Source organism: Diabrotica undecimpunctata, chromosome 9 (assembly GCF_040954645.1).
Source record: "Diabrotica undecimpunctata isolate CICGRU chromosome 9, icDiaUnde3, whole genome shotgun sequence".
Classification (NCBI taxonomy): Eukaryota; Metazoa; Arthropoda; class Insecta; order Coleoptera; family Chrysomelidae; genus Diabrotica; species Diabrotica undecimpunctata.
Genome location: NC_092811.1, coordinates 122,135,881 through 122,157,392, shown reverse-complemented (window position 1 = coordinate 122,157,392; position 21,512 = coordinate 122,135,881). Strand labels below are relative to the sequence as shown.

The 21,512-nt window shown below is 36.0% G+C and overlaps 1 protein-coding gene across 6 annotated transcripts in view; it reads right to left on the bottom strand.

Annotated features, from left to right (window-relative positions):
- Nucleotides 1-21,512, bottom strand: part of PDZ-GEF (PDZ domain-containing guanine nucleotide exchange factor) — a 726,227-nt gene that overhangs the window by 465,114 nt on the left and 239,601 nt on the right. For all 6 annotated transcript variants that reach the window (XM_072545154.1, XM_072545155.1, XM_072545152.1 and 3 more), the window contains exon 4: nt 13,059-13,142. In XM_072545154.1, the coding sequence (XP_072401255.1) occupies nt 13,059-13,142 (84 nt within the window). The remainder of the gene's footprint in view (nt 1-13,058; nt 13,143-21,512) is intronic.

Here is a 21,512-nt window from a genome sequence, read left to right as displayed (position 1 = left end):
CACAACAAAAAAAAATAAATACAACCAATTTCAGAAGAATTTACTTAGACTAGACAAAACTTTGCTAGTCCGTTCTACTCCGACCTAAATCCTATCGGGATCACCAGTCGGGTTACTAATCCTTAAATCCTTAATATTCCAAATACCTTGATCCTTGCCATTTTCATCCTCTAAACTATATGTCCAGGGGGAAACTTTCTTCTTCACGAAGTAGGGTCCTATCCATCTAGGAGCTAACTTTTTCGTGAAATATTTAGCGGCATCTGACAACACAAAATTTCTCCGCCATACTGACTGATGGGGCTGAAATTCCTCTGGACGTCTCCGTAGATTATAGGTCTTCTCACACTTAGCCGAAGCTTTATCTAAACGTTTTCTAACATCAACAAATAATTCCTGGAGTCCACGCGATCGATTATATCCCATTTTAGCTACTTCGTCCTCCGGGTCTCCGAGTTTGTCCTTTCGGGAAAAATCTCGTCCATCCACTACCATCTTCCGACCGAAATTTATGAAGTAGGGATCTTGACCAGTCGACTCGTGGTATGCAGTGCGCGTAGCACATGCTAGTTTGGCCAAATTTTCATCCCACTTCTTATGGTTGTCAGCTATATAAGTTGCCATCATTGTTTTAAGGGTTCGGTTATAGCGTTCAGATGGATTGCACTGTGGATGATACAACGCATTATAACGAACTGAGACACCATAGGTTTCCATCATTTTCTTGAAAATACCCGAAGTATACTGGACACCATTATCACATAGTAACAGACGTGGAACTCCAAATACGAGGAAAACTTCTTCTTCTATTTTCTTAACGACATGCACGGCTTTTGAGGATCGCAACGGAAATACCAAAGAAAATTTACTAAACACATCCATTACCACTAAGATAAACTTATAGCCTTGAGTTGATCTTGGGAAAGGTCCCATAAGATCGGTTGCTACTATCTCCCATGGTTGAGTAGCTTTAGGTTGAGGAGTCATAAAGCCTTTGGGCTTACCTTGTTCCACCTTATGCATGGCACACAGTGAGCAACGTCCAACGTAACGAGACACATCACTCCGCAGTTTCGGCCAAAAATACTTCTCGTTAATACGCTTATAAGTTTTCAGGATCCCCATATGACCTGCTAAAGGACTATCATGACACAACTTCAGCACTTCCAATCGTTGACCCTTAGGAACGACTTCCTTCCAATTGTCCGCTTCCTCGACCAAAAATCCATAACTGGGACGGATGTATTTATAAAGTTTGCCACCAGACATTCTCCACTGAGGATACTTCAAGGGATTAGACTCGATTTTTCTACAAAGTTTATCATACCAACTATCACCACTAGGAAGCGGTACAACCTCTTCAACCATATCAAGCACGGGAACTGACCGAGATAACAAATCGGGGACAACATGTTCTTTTCCTTTCCGATGCACAATCTTAAAGTCATATTGTTGCAATCTTACCGCCCATCGAGCTAATCTTCCAGTAGGATCCTTCAAATTTTGAAGCCATACGAGGGATGCGTGATCAGTCACGACCGTAAACGGAACACCCTCCAAATAAGGACGCAGTTTTTCGACTGCCCATAACACAGCTAAACATTCCCGTTCCGTCGTGGAAAAATTCCTTTCTTGACGCGTTAGTGATCTGCTCAGGAAACTAATTACTTCGTCACCATCCGGGCCTGGCTGCAATAACACGGCGCCCACTCCATATCCTGAGGCATCACATTGGACAACAAAAGGCAAATTGTAGTCAGGACAATTAAGTATCGGAGCAGAAACTAGACATTCTTTTATTTTCTGAAAAGATTCTTCACAACTCGGGGTCCAATTGAATTTTCTTCCTTTCTTCAATATCGCTGTAATTGGAGCTAGTAGTGTCGCAAAGGAAGGAATAAATCTTCGATACCAGGAAAATGTGCCTATGATGCTACGAACTTCCTTGACGGATGTGGGTGTTGGGATACGTAGCATAGCCTTGACCTTATCACCATCAACATGTAGTCCATTCCTATCAACCACATGACCCAAATACTTTAGTTCCGGTCTACAAAATTGACATTTATCCCAGCTAACGGTTAACTTAGCTTCTCTCAAGCGTCTAAAGACTTCCTCTAAGATCCTTACATGTTCTTCAATAGACTTTGTCACGATGACCACGTCATCCAAGTAAGTAAAAACATAGGGTTCCAACTCCGGACCGAGGACACGATCTATCAACCTTTGCCATGTAGCCGGGGCATTATGTAATCCAAAAGGCATTCTGCAAAACTGAAAAAGACCTCGACCAGGAACCGTAAAAGCAGTATAAGGCCTGGAAGCCTTAGCAACAGGTACCTGCCAATACGCCGACTTAATGTCTATGGTGGAAAGATAATGCGCGTTCTTTAATTTATTTAAAATATTAGAGATGTACGGTAATGGGTAGCCATCCCTCTCTGTTACGGCATTAAGCTTTCGATAGTCTACGCAGAACCTCCATTTTGGTTCTTCACCTTCTGGAACCTTTTTTTTCACCAAGAGAATCGGGGACGACCAAGCACTATTCGATCGCTCCACTACTCCTTTCGCCAACATATCTTCTAGCTCTTTATCAATATGGCTTTGGATTACTGGGGATACAGGATAGTAACGTTGTTTTATGGGTGCAGATTTACAAACAATCACATGCTCAGTGACATCAGTACAACCAAGAGAAGTGCCCATTAGTTCACGACTTCTATTAATAACTTCCTCCAATTGCGACTTCTCTGCATCGGTCAAAATAGTTTGACCTCGGAGATGATCCACTGAACCTACCATTGCTGGAGCGTCCGAAAAATACCATTCGTTATGCCTCAAATCTGGAACGATACCCATAACACGCCAAAAATCAGATCCTAAAATCAGAATGTGCGGTACGTCCAAAATAACTAATACTGGCAAGACACGCAAGCGATCCCTAACCATGAAAGGTACTAAACATTCCCCCAACGATTCACACATCTGACCATTCGCCACTCTACAAACGATCTTCTTCGAAGTATCCAACTCTAAACCCAAGTTTTGTAAAAATTTCCAACCAGTTCTTCCTACAATGGTCTTTGAAGCACCAGAATCCAATAATCCCAAAATTTCCTTTCCTAAGACTTTAACTTTCAAATATGGACGTTCATCTCCTTCGGAATGATGTAAAATAAAGTCTAAAATAGGACGTAGGTTGGTCGAGTCAACGTCGGCAACACCTCTTCGACCAGTTAGGTGCGCTTCCTTCCGTTTCCCGAATTACACGAAGGACAAGTTCTGACTGTAAACCCTTCTTTCTTACACTTAAAACAGTGAACAGCCTCCTTCTTCATTAAACACCCTACTGCCTTATGGCCTGACTGATTACAACGATAACAGACTAAAGTCCTAAACTTTCCTCTAGCTGACTCCGATTCGGATGAAGCAACAGGACCCTCACTAACACTACTACAACTTTCAGCATCCACACTGATATAAGCTAGGTCCTTTTCCAAAGTATTCATTTTCCTACTATTCGGTTCAACATAGTTCCTAATACAATCACGTCTTTCCTCCATACTGCGACATAGAACACGAAGTTCCTCCAAGGTAGCTGGCAAAGGATCACGTAATCTATCTTGATAGAACGGATGCAAATTCCTAATAACTATAGACAATTTAACTTCCTCTGGAACATGACAACGCAAGCGATTGAAGTAACTATTCATTATTGCCAAGTAAACTCCAATAGTCTCAGACGAATGCTGAGTTCTCCTCCGAAGCTCTTCAAAAAGCGCTTCCCCATGGTGAGCTGACAGGTACTCCCTACGAAACTCTTCAACTAATTCAGCCCAACTCCCTACACGTAGACGAACATCTTTATAAAACTGATAGGCTTTATCCGAAAATAAATCTATACCTGATTCCAAAAGTATACTATCTGGTACATGACGAGCGAGACTCAATTCATTCACCATCTCAAAAAATGCAGAAATAGACATACCCCTAGCAGAACCTGAAAACTTTTCTATTCCCCATTTATGAGGAAGTATCATCCCAGAAGAAAAACTAGAGACAGACCCTGAAAAAACATTATTACCAGCTTGTGACATCGCTCCAGGAGAAGAAGCATGAACTTGTCCTACCCCTGCCTGAAAAGACTGATTTAAAACCGAAATCACATCGAGCGCTACTGGTACCGAACCAGATCCGATTGGATGCTGCTTATCATGTAAATCCTGTGACAACTTCAAAATCTCAGCAAGAAAGTCTGACTTAACAACCTGGGCTGCGTCTGCATCGTCACCTGTTGGCAATACCATAAGATCAATTCTCCCCAAGACATGGTTAATCTGTGTCCGCAATCTCAAGGACTCAGCACAAGTAGGAGTTCCGGCAAACTTTCCAACAGCCGTATTCAGCTCCGCAAGTTTAGTCTCGATTGCAGTTTTATCCTGTGAAAAGGTGAATGGGTGCTCAGGATATCTAAAGCTTTCATTTGCTGCCTCACGACTAAGTGCATCAGACAGACTAGACCTCATAGACTCAACAGTGCCAGTAGACACTCCACGAATTTTGAGTTCATATTCCAGTTCCTCTTTCCTTAAGTAGTTGGGTACAAGTTTTCGCACCATCTTGCCAAAGTTCAAAATTTAAAAAAAAATGTATCAACCGAAAGGAGCAAATATTCAAACAAAATCAAGATATAAGTAAAAATATTAACACACAGGTACAGTTTACTTTATTAATGGGAGCAAACCAAAAGCAAAATAAAAGTAATAGTCGCTTTATTCAATCTATAAAATTTCACAAAAGATTTTCAAAATTTCATTGTTTCAGAACAAATTACAAGTCACAACATAATCTCAAAAAAAGATTTTACATTCCCTAACATAACTAAGTTAAACCACAATGTAGAATTTCGAAGTCCAACTTCTCAAAAAAATAAATTTGAACTCCAACTGAAATAGAAATATTTCAAAGTCCTAATATATCCATAATTCTTCTAAGTTCCACAACACCACTTCAAAGTATCTTCTTTTAAGTTCCATTTTTGGCTTCTTCCAACTTCACGTCACACAAAAAAAACTAGTAAGCACTTCTTGGCATACACTTCCACTAAACACGAAGTTCTAAGACTACTACTAAGTGCAAAACCAGTGGTAAAGTAAATAAATCAAAGTTAGTCAATTAAAGCCCAAACACGTTAGGTTAACTAATTAAAAGGAATCTACACAAGGGGTTGACAAAAAAACGGTTAATTAATTAAGGGCCCCACGTTGGGCGCCAAAATATGTGGCGTACAAAACCGAATCTATATAAAAAAAATTACAAAATGTACCAAATATAAATCAGACGTACACCCGGAAAGAAAAGTACTATACGGTGACAGTCTGGGAATGGCTCGCGGCTAGACAAAACAGTGGAGATGGTCGTGCGGTCCACAAAACAAAAAAATCCGAAGTTATATCAGGGGCGCCAGGTAAATTGGCCCACAGCCTTCCCTACGTTGCTATTCAATAAACCACCAACTTACCAATAGGTTTACTACTAAAATACTAAGTAACAGTATACAACCTGAATAAATAAAAAAAATAAATGAAATTGTCAGATTAGAATTTAGTCAATTTTAATAAATAGATTCCCAAAATAGTTGAAAATAAATACATACATACTACATATTACAATATTATTTAACTTTACCATAGGCTTAATAAAAAAATAATATAAAAATGCGGCTTCTACTTGCCTAACAAAAATTCATAAGTTATTTCTATTTAACAGAACAAAATGAAAGGTAAGACGTATCAAAAGTACCGGACGCTAAGGGGTGTGCGGTTCAATACCAACCAAAAAAAATAATTAACGCAAATAGGACACCACGTGAGCTCAAGTGCGTGCGCAGAAAATAATATAAAAAAAATAAATCTCAAATATATAACCCCCCCTTAGACGCAGTTTACAAAATTAAAATAGGTATGTGTAAATATTGAATTAATAAAATAAACCGCAAATTATCTTTAAAAAAAAATCTGTAAAGTATTTGTAAATATGAAAATAAAAACTAACAGCAAATAATCTTTTAAAAAAACTATTGTATTTCGCAAACCAAATTAGACGGCGCTTAAATCTTCCGTTGAAAATTAATTATCGATCCATACCTCGAATATTCATATACTTCACCGCGTGGAATTCCAGTTATAGTTCAGCGTGTCTTCAATCCAAAATCCCATACGATTGCCGATGTACATAGACTTGTGTGACAATGTTGAAAAGTTGAAAATTACAGCCAGATGGAAAAATACGAAGAAGAAGAAGCAGAAAAAAACAAACAAACCAACCAACCAACCCTGAAGCAAGAAAACATTAATTACCATCTGTGTCTAAAATAATTATTTGGAAATAAATATATTGATTTTAACACTTTGTTTATCTGCCTTTTGGCGATAATGGAGCAATACAAAAAAAAACTTGTCTCCGAACTTGAATGTATGAAAACTGATAAAAATGTGAATAGCTTTTTAGAGATGGGATAAAAAAATAACTACAACTTTTTAATTAATTAAAAACGAAATGTTCTAACACTCACCCTTCTTAGCCAGATTAGGGGTTTGAAATATCCCAAATTGGACCGAAGCGTAGCCGGCTATTTGGACTCGTGATTAAGGCTAATTTCTTGATCTAAATACGACTCCCGGTATTCACGTGTACTGTAGATCCGCTTTTTTTTAGCGAAATTGTGGATATTCCAAAAAAACCCTTCCACGAAGGCAGCAAATCCCCTTGAATATCCACACGGTTCGGACTAGTCCAGATCCCACATGGAACAGCAGCAAAAGCAAAAAAACAAAAATGCCGTTTTTAATCTAGCCCAACCTTTCAGTAACACTCTCAAACCTGGAATCACTTTCTTTCCGTCGTCTTTCCGAACACTTGACAACTTGACACACGGAGGTCACCGAATAGTACCGAGATTCAAAAATTTCAATTTTATGATCCCAATTCTTCCAAGATAACTCTAGAAAGAACGATCTAAATTAGTTTCTTCACAAAAAAGAGGACGTGTTCCCTTAACTTCAGCACAATTTGCCAGACATTACCCCTATTTGAAAATTACTAATTTTATTTTCGCCACCTTGCTTATAATATATTATAGGCAACCGCTCTTACACGTCCTGAATTATTTAAATTTTGATAAAATAGAGGTGGGACTTTCTACTTTAAATTTGGAACGTAACAAACGTTAACGGTTTTTGTAAACACTGGACAAATAATACGAGATGTTTATAGGAGAAACAGGGTTGTTAAATATATTAAGTGGCGTAGAAATCCGAACTATCGTTATAATTTATTATACGAGGGTTGTTATTTGTCCAGAAAAAAAGTTCCTGTTTTAGTTGCCCAAAGATGTGAAAATCGCAAGGCAATAAATCGGGACTATAGGCTGGATGCTCTAATATTCCCTATTTCTTTCACTGCCTTTTCTTTTACTACTTTGGTAAAGTTTGTTTAGCAGTAAATGGTTGACTTCAATTAGTACCGACTATAAACACCCTGGGTTAACCGATAATAGTAAAAAGGCCCGGTTTCAGGTAAAATTTAAATATGTTTCCTGGTAAAATTTGTTAATCTTCATTTTTTTAATGTTGATTTAATTGCGTACAATCCATTACAACTCATTATAATTTTAATAATACAGATAAGGCTTATATTGACGAAACTGTACTGATAAGAGGGTTTTTGAATTCGATGGTAGTGCGCGACAGGTTTGCTAATCACCTTTTAAGTGTTTTTCAGGTATTTATATAATAAGTTTATGGAACTGAACACCAACCAGTATTTAAATACGAGTTCTTGATAAAATTTGTTTGTCTTTATGTATCACGGGAAGTGTTAAGTAGTATTACTCATTTTATTCATTACGTTTTCTATCATTATGTAGCGTCCGTGGGATAATAATAATGGGGCTTCTTCTAGTGTTCCGGTAAAGAAGAAACATTTATCTGTAGATGCACAGCAAATTGTAAAAACTATATACAGTACCTTACTTAAAAAGGACTTGACACAACTTCCCCTACGAGTGAAATATGCGATTTGACGAAAATACCTCTGACCACAGTAAAAAGAATTACATAAAATCCCATAGAAACAAAAAAAAACGGTAAAGATTCCAGTTCCACCAAATGTATGAACGAAGCGATAAGGACTTGATACGTCGAAAAGTCTATACCATGTACGAAGAACAATACATACCTACATTATAGTGTATTTTTATGTATGAGAGAGTAATAAAACAATAAATTATGTATGCAAATCCCTAAACTGTTGATACGGGTGACTCAATGAAAAACAGATATTTGTCAACAAGTTTACAGAAGTATATAGGAAAACAATTTTAAATTGACTATGACCACCAGGTATAAAGGTTGGAGCAGAATAGAATACAATAGTTGTGAGGGTTACTAATCCCCAAATAAGGTTGCCAGTGTCGGAGTGATGGAGGTTAACAGGTACTAATGAATTTGCAAGAAATGTAAGATGTTTATTTTATTGGTTATATATAACCAATAAAAGTTTAATAAGTACCTACCTATTTGCAAAATAAAGTTTAATTCTTTAGATAAAATAAAACGTTTTATTTTATCTGAAATGAGTGCATTCCACGAAGTAAGGGTTTCAACAATCAAACATTTAATTCTTTAATTCCAGGAATCTACGACAGTAATTGACTAGATAATTACCTTCTAAACTTATTCCACAGAAAATGTGATAGTGGGTTTTTCCATTTTGTAGGAAGGTCCAAGTGGCGTATTCAAAATTCTTAACAGTTCACTAAAAGTAGGTACTTCAGTTGCAAGGTGCAGTTTATTGTGTATACTAGTGTTATGGAAAATTTGGAAGTGCCGTGTAAACGCCGAAAAATTGGTCCTCTAACAGTTAATGAAAAAACATTAATATTTAATTGTTTTAAATCATTTACAGACAAACGTTTATGTGAAAGTGTTGGTGAGACCGTTGAGTTAGTTAGCAGTACACTTGGTGTTGGGAAATCTACGATTTACAGAGTTATTAAAGAAGAGAAATGTGGTAGTTTTCAAATGCCACGTAATGCTCCAGGGAAACCAAAATTTCAAATAGAATATCATTTTAAAGAAGGACTTCGACGGAAAGTGCATGAATTCTTCTTTAGACAAGAATTTCCAACATTGGATAAAGTTCTTGTCTCAGTTCGAGATGATAAGGATTACCCAGAAATGAGTCGAAGTACGTTATGGAAACTTTTAAAAGAAATAGGCTTCCGCTGGAAATAGAATCCCAGAATGTCTATTTTATTAGAAAGAAGCGATATTGTCATATGGAGAAGACATTTTCTAAGAACCATAAAGGAAATGAGAAACCAAAAAAGAAAAATATTTTATCTTGATGAAACAGGGATCAACGAGGGTCATACACCAAATAAATTTTGGCAGGATGAAACTGTTACAAGTCAAAGGCACGCTTTTGTAAATAACTTGTTTGTTGTACTTGTACTGGTTTAAACCCACCATCAGGAAAGGGACGCAGGCTGATAATAGTACACATTGGCAGTTCAGACGGTTTTGTTGAAGGTGGTTTATTAACTTTTGAATCAACTCGTACCGGTGACTACCATGAAGACATGAACGCTGATGTCTTTCAAGAATGGTTCGAACAAATGATAGATCTTCTTCCTAAGAACTGTGCAATAGTAATGGATAATGCAAGTTATCACTCCAGACTTATAGAAGGACTGCCCACAACCAAGTGGTTAAAAAAAGACTTGCAGAATTGGCTGAGTTCAAAAATATTACGTACCTTCCCGGATCTATAAGAAAGGAACTTTATTCGTTGTGTTCCCTTCATAAAGAAAAATTTAAAAAATACGAAATTGATGAAATTGCCAAAAATCGTGGAATGATAGTACTTAGATCCCCACCATATCATTGTGAATTAAACCCGATTGAACTGGTATGGGCACAGATAAAGAGTGAAGTTTCAAGAAAAAATACCACTTTTAAAATTCATGATGTTAAACAGTTGTTTTTGGAGGCCGTAAATAATGTAAAACCTGAAAACTGGGAAAAGGCAGTAAATCACACTATTAAAGAAAAGGAAAAAATGTGGAAGCTGGACAATATTACTGATAAAATGATCGAGCCAGTTATTATAAATCTTGGTTCTGAAAGTTCATCTTCTGAATCTGATTTGGATTTGTAACAAGTAGCTGTAAGTTTTATATTAATATTTTTATTCATCTATTTAACATACCTTAGACGGTTTTAAAAACTCTTTTTCTCTTTTGTAATTTTTAAAAATTAAAAAAAATGTGAATTTTTTAAAACCCTTTTTAATGTAGGCCAGTCAGTTCTAATATAGTGTGTTATAAAAGAGGTCACTTTTGTTTACATACAGATAACACTTTATAACACTGAAATAATTCATTTATTTTTTACAATTATTCAAAGTAATTTTTCAATTAATCTTGAGCACGCCCATGGAGTGGTCGGAGGTACCAGTTAAAATTATGCTAATTACTCTCTCGTTCATAAAAATAAACTATAAGAGCTCTGAATCAACGGCTCAATGTTGACGAAACCCAAATAAGCTGTAGCCTCACCAGCTTATGGAAAATTTTGAAAAGTATGGGCTTTCGATATCATATAATTGACAAAAGACAAGCAATTATGGAAACTCATAGATTACAAAAATGGCGTTATGAGTATATACCTTCGATAAGAACATTCCGTTCTGAAAATCATCCGATAATTTACCTCGACGAGACATGGTTTGACACACATTCAACGCGACCTAAAGGATTTGCCGATTCCTCCGGTAAATGTAAGACAAAAGCTCCGTCAAATAAAGAGAAAATAATAACGATTTTACATGCTAGATCAGAAAATGATTGGGTTCCAAATGTCCTGTGGCTTTCTGCAAAGAATATTAAAGACTCCTGCGTCGACTACCATGAAGATACAACGGCAGAACTTTTTGAAGATGGTTCAAAAATAATCTTATGCCAAACATTCCTCAGAATAGCGTGATAGTAATGGACAATGCAAGTTATCACAGTCGCCAACTAAGTAAGGCTCCAAACTCGAATAATACTAAATTGGAAATTCAAAATTACATGGAGACGAATGATACGTATTTTGAAGAATGTTACACCAAACAAGAGGTTTAGAAGTTTTAAAGGCATTTTCTATAAAAAAAAGTATATGTTTGTGATACATTGGCAGAGGAAATGGGACATACAGTGCTGCGGCTTCCACCCTATTATTGTATGCTTAATCCCAAAGAACATATGTGGCACGAATTGAAGTCTATCGTGAGGTCACAAAATATTTCTCCAACGTTAGGTAGTACTGTTGTAGTTAATAAGAAAATGTGTCAATGATATTCTTCCAAGTAGTTGGAGAAATTCATTCCGACACGTAATAAGTAAAGAAAATTCATATGTTCATGTAGATCATAATATATGTAATTGAACCGATCATAATTAATTTAGATGAGGATAGCGATAGCGAAACAGAACTATGTGTGGAGTGATACTGTCATTAAATCTACAAATGTTACGATTAAAAAAAAACGGTTCTTTTCACAACCACAAATTGTTAATAATGTTTGTTTTTCTATAATCTTAGCAATTAAAATAGATTTAATTTATCTTAAAGCTCATTTGAAAACATTAATTTCGGGTACATAAGGCAAATCAATATATTTTACATCCGTTTTTTTGTTTTTAACGTCGTAATATATTGTAAATTTTGTGGATCCTTTGCTTTAATAGGAGTACCGTCTAGTCAGTGTCAGTTGTCAAAAGACCAACTCTGTCTACCTCGTTTGCTTATCGCTCCGGACAGGTCTTAACAATGGGCCAAGTCAGATAAATTTAATAATATTTATGATTTTTAAGCCAACCATTTTCTGCTAAACAAACTTTAACCTGAAGCCGAACATTATCGTGCAAAAAATTATACTATGTGAGAGCTTTCAAGCTGCACCTGTGCCATAAGAATCTTTTGATGCATCTGTGTAAAAAGTTGTATACATTTGGTATATGTTTAATATTTGATTGATTATTTCAATATTAACATATTGTTACGATAAATAATGACGTGTCATATGACTCAAAACTGTAAACATATTTATTGCTAATATCTTTTCTGTTCTAGTTATTTCGGCGCTCAGTTGAAAGACCTGTTCACCTGAATTATGATATGTCACCCACGACTTGAAATTTCCAGGCCGAATAAAACCAGTCTGAGCGACCTTCTGGGGTCTTCGATGGGAAATCGCGGCAATTCTCGAATAACGGGATTTTACATTTAAGGAGGAATTTTGTTGGAAAGAGAACAGTTAGTTTTTGAAGATCGCGCCGCGTTTTAAAATGTAACGCACGTATTATAATAAATTATATAATTATTAGTGTAATCTAAATTAGTAATAAAGACTAATAAATTTGTGAGTGATATAAATAGAACCTTTAATAATAAATAAAAACAATAAATTAGAATTAATAAAAACATAACAATATGTTAAAACAGAATATCTAGGTATCATCACCCGCATATTCAACAATAAAATATATATGTTAACTTTAATTGTTTTTAGGAATGAAGCCTACTCTGTTTCTAAATTCTCCACATAATGGAGGTGAGTTTTCGTTTGTTCAGTATGATCCTGTAAGGTCTTCAATATTCCTTTATGTGTTAGTTCATGTCACCTGAGAGACATGAATTATCTCATGAATTTAATAAAGAATTATAAAATGAAAAAGACAGTCAAGATCTGATTTCACGTACCAAGCGTCTATGTATCTGTTTATACGTATTTCGCTTTAATAAAGCTCATCAAAACAGCTATTCATAGGCGTTCTCAACGTGAAAAATAAATCTTTCCTGTCTTTAAGAAGCAACAGTAAAATGGCTTCGAAACGGACGCAATAGCGACATCTGATATTAAATCCGTAAAATAGTTTCGAAACACAATTCAGATTTCTGCCTTCAGGATTTAAAGAATTTTAACTTAATAGAAAAACAAAGTTTTACCTTGAACGAGGCAGGAACATAGATCCATCGATGAAAACGGATCCTGAGAGTAGAATGTACCAACATGTTGATAGTTCACCAGTGCTGAAAAAAATTATAATATGTACTATATAATCAGAAAATCCATAAATGGTTAGTTTAAGTAACATATATTTATTTATCGTCCAGTTCTCTAAAAACTAGACGAACAAGATGAATTTTGCTGATAATGTCAATTTTGTAGCTTATGCCGATGATCTTGAACTGGTTGCGAAGGCGAGTCAGAAAACGGACATAGCTAATATGGTTAACCCAGCCCTGCGTCGTAGGAGCATCAGAGAGAACGATCTACAGCTAGCACCTCAAAAAACTGAGATGGTAGTTCTCAAAGAAAGTCGGAAAAAATCCTCTCTTCGTTTTATAGTGGAAGGGGTGGAGGTTGCACCGCTTAAATCGGTTAAGTATCTCGGAGTGTGGCTGTCGGAAGGACCGAGTTAGGAGTACTCGTCCAAAAGACGGTGGAGAAGGCGGACCAAAGACTGGAGGGGTTGATACGGCTAATGCTGAACATTGGAGATCCTGGTAGCACCAAAAGAAGGGTGCTAAATGAAGTTTTTCAGTCGGTGGTGACCTACGATGCCCCCGTGTGCTGTAGTGTGCGTACTGAACACTGCGAAATACGCCAAGCTGATAAAGAATTTGCAAAGGCAAATGCTTCTCAAGGTATCGGAATGGTAATTGTTTTGCAAAGAACGAGCGAGGGCGTATGCGAGGAGCATGGATGGAAATATAGCTTATTTCCGATCTGAGGCCGTGGTGGGAATGTAAGTTCAACCAATTAGTCTACTTTATAAAGCAGTTTCTGACCGGACATGGTAGTTTTGGCACCTTCACAAATAGGATAGGCTTATATGCCTTAGCTACTAAAACTGTTTGTGGGGTGCCGGACGCTTGCGCCCACCTTTTTAACTGTCAGAACTGGACAAATGAGAGGAGAGACTTCAAGAGGCGAATGGGTTTCAGGTTGGATGAAAGAAACATGGTAAACATAATGATGAGAGGAGAGAAAGAGAATGGAGAGAAGTACTGATTGAAGTACTAAGGATCTGAAACCTTGTTTCTTTTTTCTCGAGAGCCAAGAAGTGGTAAGTACCAAAATTAATGGCACCAGGGAAATATTTTCCTTCTTCTGTTTTCTTTTGGTAATAATCAATTCTTATACAATTTTTTAGTACGACTAGTTATAAGTTTTACTTAATATAATATAATTATTCTTCTTTTAAGGTGACGGTTAATATACGGATTTTGAGTGGTAAGACCAGTACTCTGGAACGGTGTTTAAGGTTTTAGCTGGAACAAGGTTAATCTGGCACTACCCTGCAGTCTTCGGGCTTAGTGTCGTACTAGGCCGGAAGATGCTAGGGTGTCTTGCACCATGACGGTAGATGTCTAAAAAAGATTTCCCCCACCGCTACCTGCCAGAATTCAATGGATACTTTCTTAGTCTCTTACTGGAGTCTGGCAATAAGGCAATTAAAAATAATAATATACTGTCAAACAGTAGTTACAATATAGTACAGTCTTCTTTCTTCTTCTGTCATCGTTCCGCTTCTGCACCGCTTATTTTGTGGGAGCGTTTATCCTCTTCGGGTACCAGATTATCTCTATGCTGTTAGGCTCCTGGACGTCAGTTTCTGTATGCACTATTTTTGGCATCGTACTTACTTCCCTGCTTGGTTATCTTCTGCAACCACCTGGCTAGACCCTGATTAGACGGTCAATCACTTTATGGGTTTCACGACGTATCCTCTGCACTCTTCGAAGATATCCTTGGTCTTAAGGAGTCTTTTTGTGCAATTTATTCGACTCTGTATTTGTTAACATCTGCGTAAAAATACTCCTGTACTTTCACTTATACGTTGTTTAATATTGATTCGTTTATCGTCAGTAATATTTGAATAAACTCCATTTGGATTTAACTATATGACATGTAATTCCATCTCAAATTTATCGTAATTATTTTTTTAATTATAAACGTGTGAAAGTTTATCATGCTTTCGAATTATTTTCTTCTCCTCCTTGGACTTTAACAATTACTCACTATTTTTTCAGCAAAGTTCCGCATTTTGATCTCATATTTTCCGAAAATTCGTGACCGAAAGTTGGCAAGCCTAGTTGTGCTCCACCTGTAATTCATGAGTGAATGTAATACCTCATTTCGTAGCTGAGAAGAAGGGATAGTGTATTTCACCTTCTAAAAGTTTAGTGTTTTTATTTACTTTATAGTTACTAAAAAAATATATAAATATATATTTATATATATGAAGCTGATACAAAATGCTAATATGAAGGCGATACCAGTCACGAGTATCTCTCGTATTCATCCTCAGAAGTTAAAAATGAAGAAAAACGATCGTCAGTAGTTTCATTAGTTCCAGAGGCCTTATTAAGGACGACCTCTAGTAAATCAAGATTAAATATGTTATTTTCTTTGTATATTATAAACTTATTACACGGGATGGAAGAAAAAATGTCAGTGCATGGAATTCAGAACCTGTTTTTCCGTGAGTGTTCAGACCGTGACGATTTAAAACAGTGGTGTACTATTTTTTTTACACATATACTGGATCATGCAAAGGAAGTATATTATATATTATATAGCATGTGCAATGTATTTTTGCATAAATATTTGCACGTGACATTATTCACAAATTAATTTTTATATAGCGTTTTTTTTTCTACTCACATAATCTTCTTTTTCTTCTGTCTTCTTCTTCTTCTTCTTCTTCTTCCTCTATATAAGCAATTCTGCTTGTTCATTGGCGGATGAATACCTCTATGGAAGGTTGCTACTCCATCTTTTGCAAGGTTGTCAGATACTTCTTCTGCCGATTGGTGACTTATCTCTTGCTATTTTGACAACACGGGTCTCCTCCGTTCTGCTTATGTGATTACTTCATTCTTTTTTTCTATTTTGTGTCCATTCATTTATACACTGTACGTTACATTTTCTTCTAATATCTTCACTTCTCTTTCGGTCTCTCAGCGAATTTCCTGTAATTCTTCTCAGTACTTTCATTTCTGCCGTTTCTAGTAGCCTTTGCGTTGTGGCTGTGTCGGGTCTTGTTCATGTGTCTTGTGTCCATTTTGTTGTTTTGGTAGTTGTTTTCGATAGTTTCTATAATATTTAGGGGAACTTCTCTATTATATAGAAGATGGATTACATCTTTGAGTCTTACTCTATCAAATGCTTTCTTTAGGTCAATCAGACACAGAAATGCTGGTCTATTATACTCTAGTGATTTCTCAGTAATTTGCTTTATACCGAATATTAGATCTGTACACGATCTTCCACTTCGAAAACCCTGTTGTTCATCTGCTAAACTTATCCTCTGATTTATCAGCACTTGTAAAATTTTAGTTGTAAGTTTTAGCGGAGTATTTAACAAATTTATGCCTCTGTAGTTTTCTGGCTGTTTTTTATCTCCTTTTTTGAATATTAGAATTAGTTCGCTCGTTCTCCATTCTTCCGGTATTTTATTGTGTTTTATAATTTTATTAATTACTGTTGATAATTGTTCTGTCATTGCTGCTCCACAATATTTTAGTAATACGTTTGGTATCTCGTCTTTACCTGCTGCGTTTCTATTCTTCAGGTTTTCAAGTATTTTTCGAACTTCCTATAGATTTTAGATTTATATTAAGTTCTTCATTTGTGGTAATTTCTGGAGTTTCCGGATCTAGCGTCGTTTGTTCTTCCTCTGCATAGAGCTTTTTTAGGTAGTCAATCCACGTATCCTTTTCTTTGTGTTTTGGTTCTATTAGATCCTTTACCTCCGTTCTTTGACCTCTTATGAAGCGTCATATTTCCTTTTGCAGACCGTAAAAATCATGTTCCATTTCTTTCTAAAAGCGTTCCCAGTGACCATTTTTTATTTTTCTTATAAGTGTATGTGTTTCGTTTCTAATTGTCTTATGTACTTCTGTACAAAACCATGGAACTGTTCGCCTTGAGAACGATTTATTTTTATAAAATTATAAAATAATAATTTATTCATTTATATTGGTAATTTATATGGGTAAATTGTTGATGCATACAGCATCGCTTTGAATAGCTTGATTAAGCTTGAGTATATAGTTTACTTTAATTGCTATCGACACATTTAACTTCATCTTTCCTCACTAGAGGTCTCTAGTAGCATAATCTGGTAATCATTTTTCCTATAATTGCCAGAGAAGTCGGTGCGTTTTGATTTAGTTTGAGTCTTCTTACAAACTCTCTCTGATGACGGGTAGGGTAGACCCAGAAACAGGTGTTAGGGAGTGGTAAGAGACTCAAATTAAATCGAAACGCAACCGTCTTCGTAGATTTATTTTTATTTATATTTCTTTCACCAAGAACTTCCTTGGCCGAGGCCAAGATATTAGACTTAATTTTTGACCAGCTTTCTTCGACTCCATCACTTTTTGTGATATATTTGTTACTGCTTTTTTCGGTTATTCTTTTTTGGAATAGGTATCTCGTGGAGTCATCGTGTGAGCTTTCGAGTTTTACCTTTGTGGTGTATTCTGGTGTTTTGTTATCACTTCTCCTTTCTTGTTACAATTAATTCTATTTGCGGTGCCACTATAGTATGCGATCTACCCCGCAAAATAATGAAATACAAGAAAATACTTGTAGAAAAAGATTATGGTTTTATTTACATAATAGCATTGATTAAAAACTACACACTGTATAGTAGTTGTTAATAAATGATAATAGTACAGAAACAAGTTATATATTGCTGAAAATGTTTATGAGTACTTAGCAATAAGCATTTTGCCTATAATCCCTCGGCATACCGCAAGCTCTAGCAGAAACGCGACAGTAGAACGCACACTAGAGTGGCACCCTGTTTATTTACTGACAGATTAATACCTCTATGGATACGAAAAATTAAAAAAATATATACAGTGTGTTCCAACGAAAATTTGCTCCCTCCAGAAACTCAGAATCCAATAGTTTCATCAAAATTTGTACACGTCAATTTGTATGGGGAGGGCGAGGAATTTTTATGCAAAATCCATGCCCTCAAATGTAACTCCCTACTGCCACGCATCAACCCCCAGTTTTTTTTAAATAGCAAGTGTGGTCGAGTGGCACATCATGTGAAAGGTAATACGAGGTCTGGCTATTAAATAACGAGACTGCTTATGAAAAATAGTTTTATTTTAAAAATTATTCTACAATCGAATGCTCTCCTTCAATATATTCCCCTTCCCTCGCCATATACCCTTCCATTCGTTTTTTTCATTGGTAAAAGCAATGCTGGAAGTCTTCTTTTGTTAGAGCTTTTAGGGGCTCCGCCGTTTTTCGCTTCACCTCTTACATCGACTCGAACCGGATTCCTTTTAAGGCAGACTTGATCTTAGGAAATAGGAAAAAGTCACAGGGTGCTAAATCAGGCGAGTACGGCGGGTGTTCGAGCACTGGAATGCCTCTAGCGGATAAATAACGCTTCACAGACAGCGCATTATGGGCAGGTGCGTTGTCCTGGTGCAAGATCCACGGCTTGTTTTTCCACAACTTCGGCCGTTTCTTACGAACTCGCTCGCGCAACGTTGCCAAAACTTGCAAATAATAAGTTTGGTTTACAGTTTGACCCTCTGGAACCCATTCATTCATCAAGATGCCGTTAATGTCGAAAAAAAAAAACGATTAGCATGGCTTTAAATTTTGATTTCGACATCCCTGCTTTTTTCATTCTTGGCGATGCAGGAGTTTTCAGTGCATGGATTGTCGCTTAGTTTCAACATCGTATTTGAATATACAGGTGTTATCGCAAGTGATGATGTTTTCCATTAATTCAGGCTCTTCATGTAACCTCTCAAGAAAATCTGAGCAGATCTGTTGCCGGACGAGCTTTTGGTCAGGGGCCAAATTTTTTGGGACCAACTTCGCACAGACTTTCTTCATGTTCAATTCGTCATGTAAAATTTTTCTCACAGTTTCTTTATCGGTATTTACAGACTCAGAAATTATCCGAATGCTCATGCGACGATCTCCGCCCACAATTTCATTTATTTCGGTCACTGTTTGCGGAGTTGAAACTCTGTTACAACTCTGTTGTCTCTTGCTGTAAACAGTTTTAACTCCGCAAACAGTGACAGGTCGACCTGGACGTTGGTCATCTTCGGAGCTCTCTCCGCCTTCAGAAAACCGTTTATACCATTCGAAAACACGTGCACGTGATAGAGAATTCTCACCATAGGCCTCTTTCAACAAATTATAGCACTCAGTCGGAGTTTTTTTTATTTAACGAGAAATTTCACATTAATCAGTTGCTCATGTTTTTCGTCACACATTGTTATTTCGGCACGAGAAAAAAACACGTTCTTTATTAACTTTTACAGAAAAATACTACTACAGCGACAAAAACGTTCTTTCGTAATGAAAGAGTAGACACTTCCAGCTATCCAATGCTGCATTCGTTTCCCACTTTTCCCCTCTAGGACGCCTTTTTCTCGTATTTTTCTCTACATGACACTTATTTTTTTGTAATTTGGCAACCATGTCAACTTAGAACTCTGACGTAGATAATGAAATGTATCGGGATTTATATTGTACCAACTGTAATAAAAAGTGTTAAAAAGTAAATAAAAAGTAATTCTTATTATTTGAGTTGAAAAATAAGTTTTCATGAACATAGCGTGATCCATCAACAAAAAAATACTTTATTGTTTGTTTTATCTCCATTTAATATTATTTTTTTATAAAACTATTGTTCTAATGTCATTTTGGCGTGCTCAACAATTACTATTTTGCGTTTATATCGTTGTAGGTAACATGACCCTTGTTGTTTAAATAAACAGTGACATTGTAATTGCGCATTTGAGTGATTTTATGGGTTTCAACTATTACAAAAGTAGATTAGTTGTTGTCTGTGAAAAGGAAATGTTTCAATTGAAATTGTTGGGTACATTATTTTCCAGCTAATTGTTTGATTAAAGTTTCATTGGTCGACCTTGTACACAAACGTAATGGGTACGGATGGTGATTATTCGTTATTGTGCCTCAGGTTTAGTAGTTGTTTATATGGATATTTCCTCTATCGAATCAGAGGCGCATTTTATACAAAATTAAGTTGTCCTTTAGTAGTAAATCACCGATAAAAATATTGAAAGCTTACATATTTTATTGTAGATACAGCTTATTACAGCTGTATATGACAATATATAGTGTTATTTCTAATAACTCTGTACCATTTTATATTAAACAAAAAGCGTTAGAAAACTCTGACCAGATAAGTCTATTCTCCGTTCACAAATTGTTGAGAGCACGAAATGTGCCTCAAAGTCATAAAACGGTCGTAACATTTGTATCATCATAGGCGTTCCTGAGGTGTTTATTCATTAAATAATAATATAATGTTTTAATACTGTTATATATAATATTAATAATGTTTTAATACTAATATATTTAGCAAAAAACAATTAAAACTTTCACGGCTAACGTTGGTTATTATATTATATTAATAAAAATAAGAATTTAACCATTAACAATTTTGTAAATAAGAATACCTTATCTCTTTGGATATTTCAATACTAATCTTCGCGTTTAATCACTTTACTAGAAAACCTGGAATTCATATCCGAAGATACTACAGTAAAACCTCCGTTAACCGAAATAATTGGCGGAGAGGCCGTTTCGGATAACAAGAATTTCGGTTAAAAATAACATTGTTTTTTATAATATTCTTGATCAAAGTATTGGTATTAAAAAATACTATGAGTTGATTTCGTAATATTTTCTAATAAGTAAATCCGAAATAAGTAATAAAATTAAGGAAAATGAACAAGTTTAACATGCTTTTTTAAAGAAATTCGAAATTTGCCTCATTCGATTGTTCGACGATCTGAAATCTGACGATCCACAATCTGAAAAGGACAAAACTTTATGCAATGACAACAAAAATTAAGAACCTAGTCGTGTCCCTAACTAACTAGGCCTACTGTATAAAATTTTTTTCTCTAAAGCATTGAAAATCTCGTCGACGGTCGTGTGCTGCCTGTTGCCTCTTGGGTCGTCATCTTCGTCGTCTGATATGCTCAGGTTGTCTTGATAAAGAACCATATCAATGATGTCCTGGTAGATGAATTCACGTTCTGAGTCATCAGCTGCTAATCACTCACGTATCTCTTCTTAGTTAATTTCGTCATATCCCGGCAAATTTTTAATGAAAGGTTTAATTTCTTCTGTCGTTTTCTTACCCATCTTTACCTTTTCTTCTTCAGGATCGTCAATCAAAATCTTATCAAAAAGTTTTTTCCAGCATTTTTCCAAAGTTGAAGATTTGATCTTGGCCCACGACTCAGCTCACCAATAAACATGTTTCATTGTTAAAGATTTGAGAATTTCGGGAACACTTTTGGATTAATTCGTCTCCTGTAATAACAGATGTCTTAAGAATGCTCCTCTATAATGTCTCTTGAATG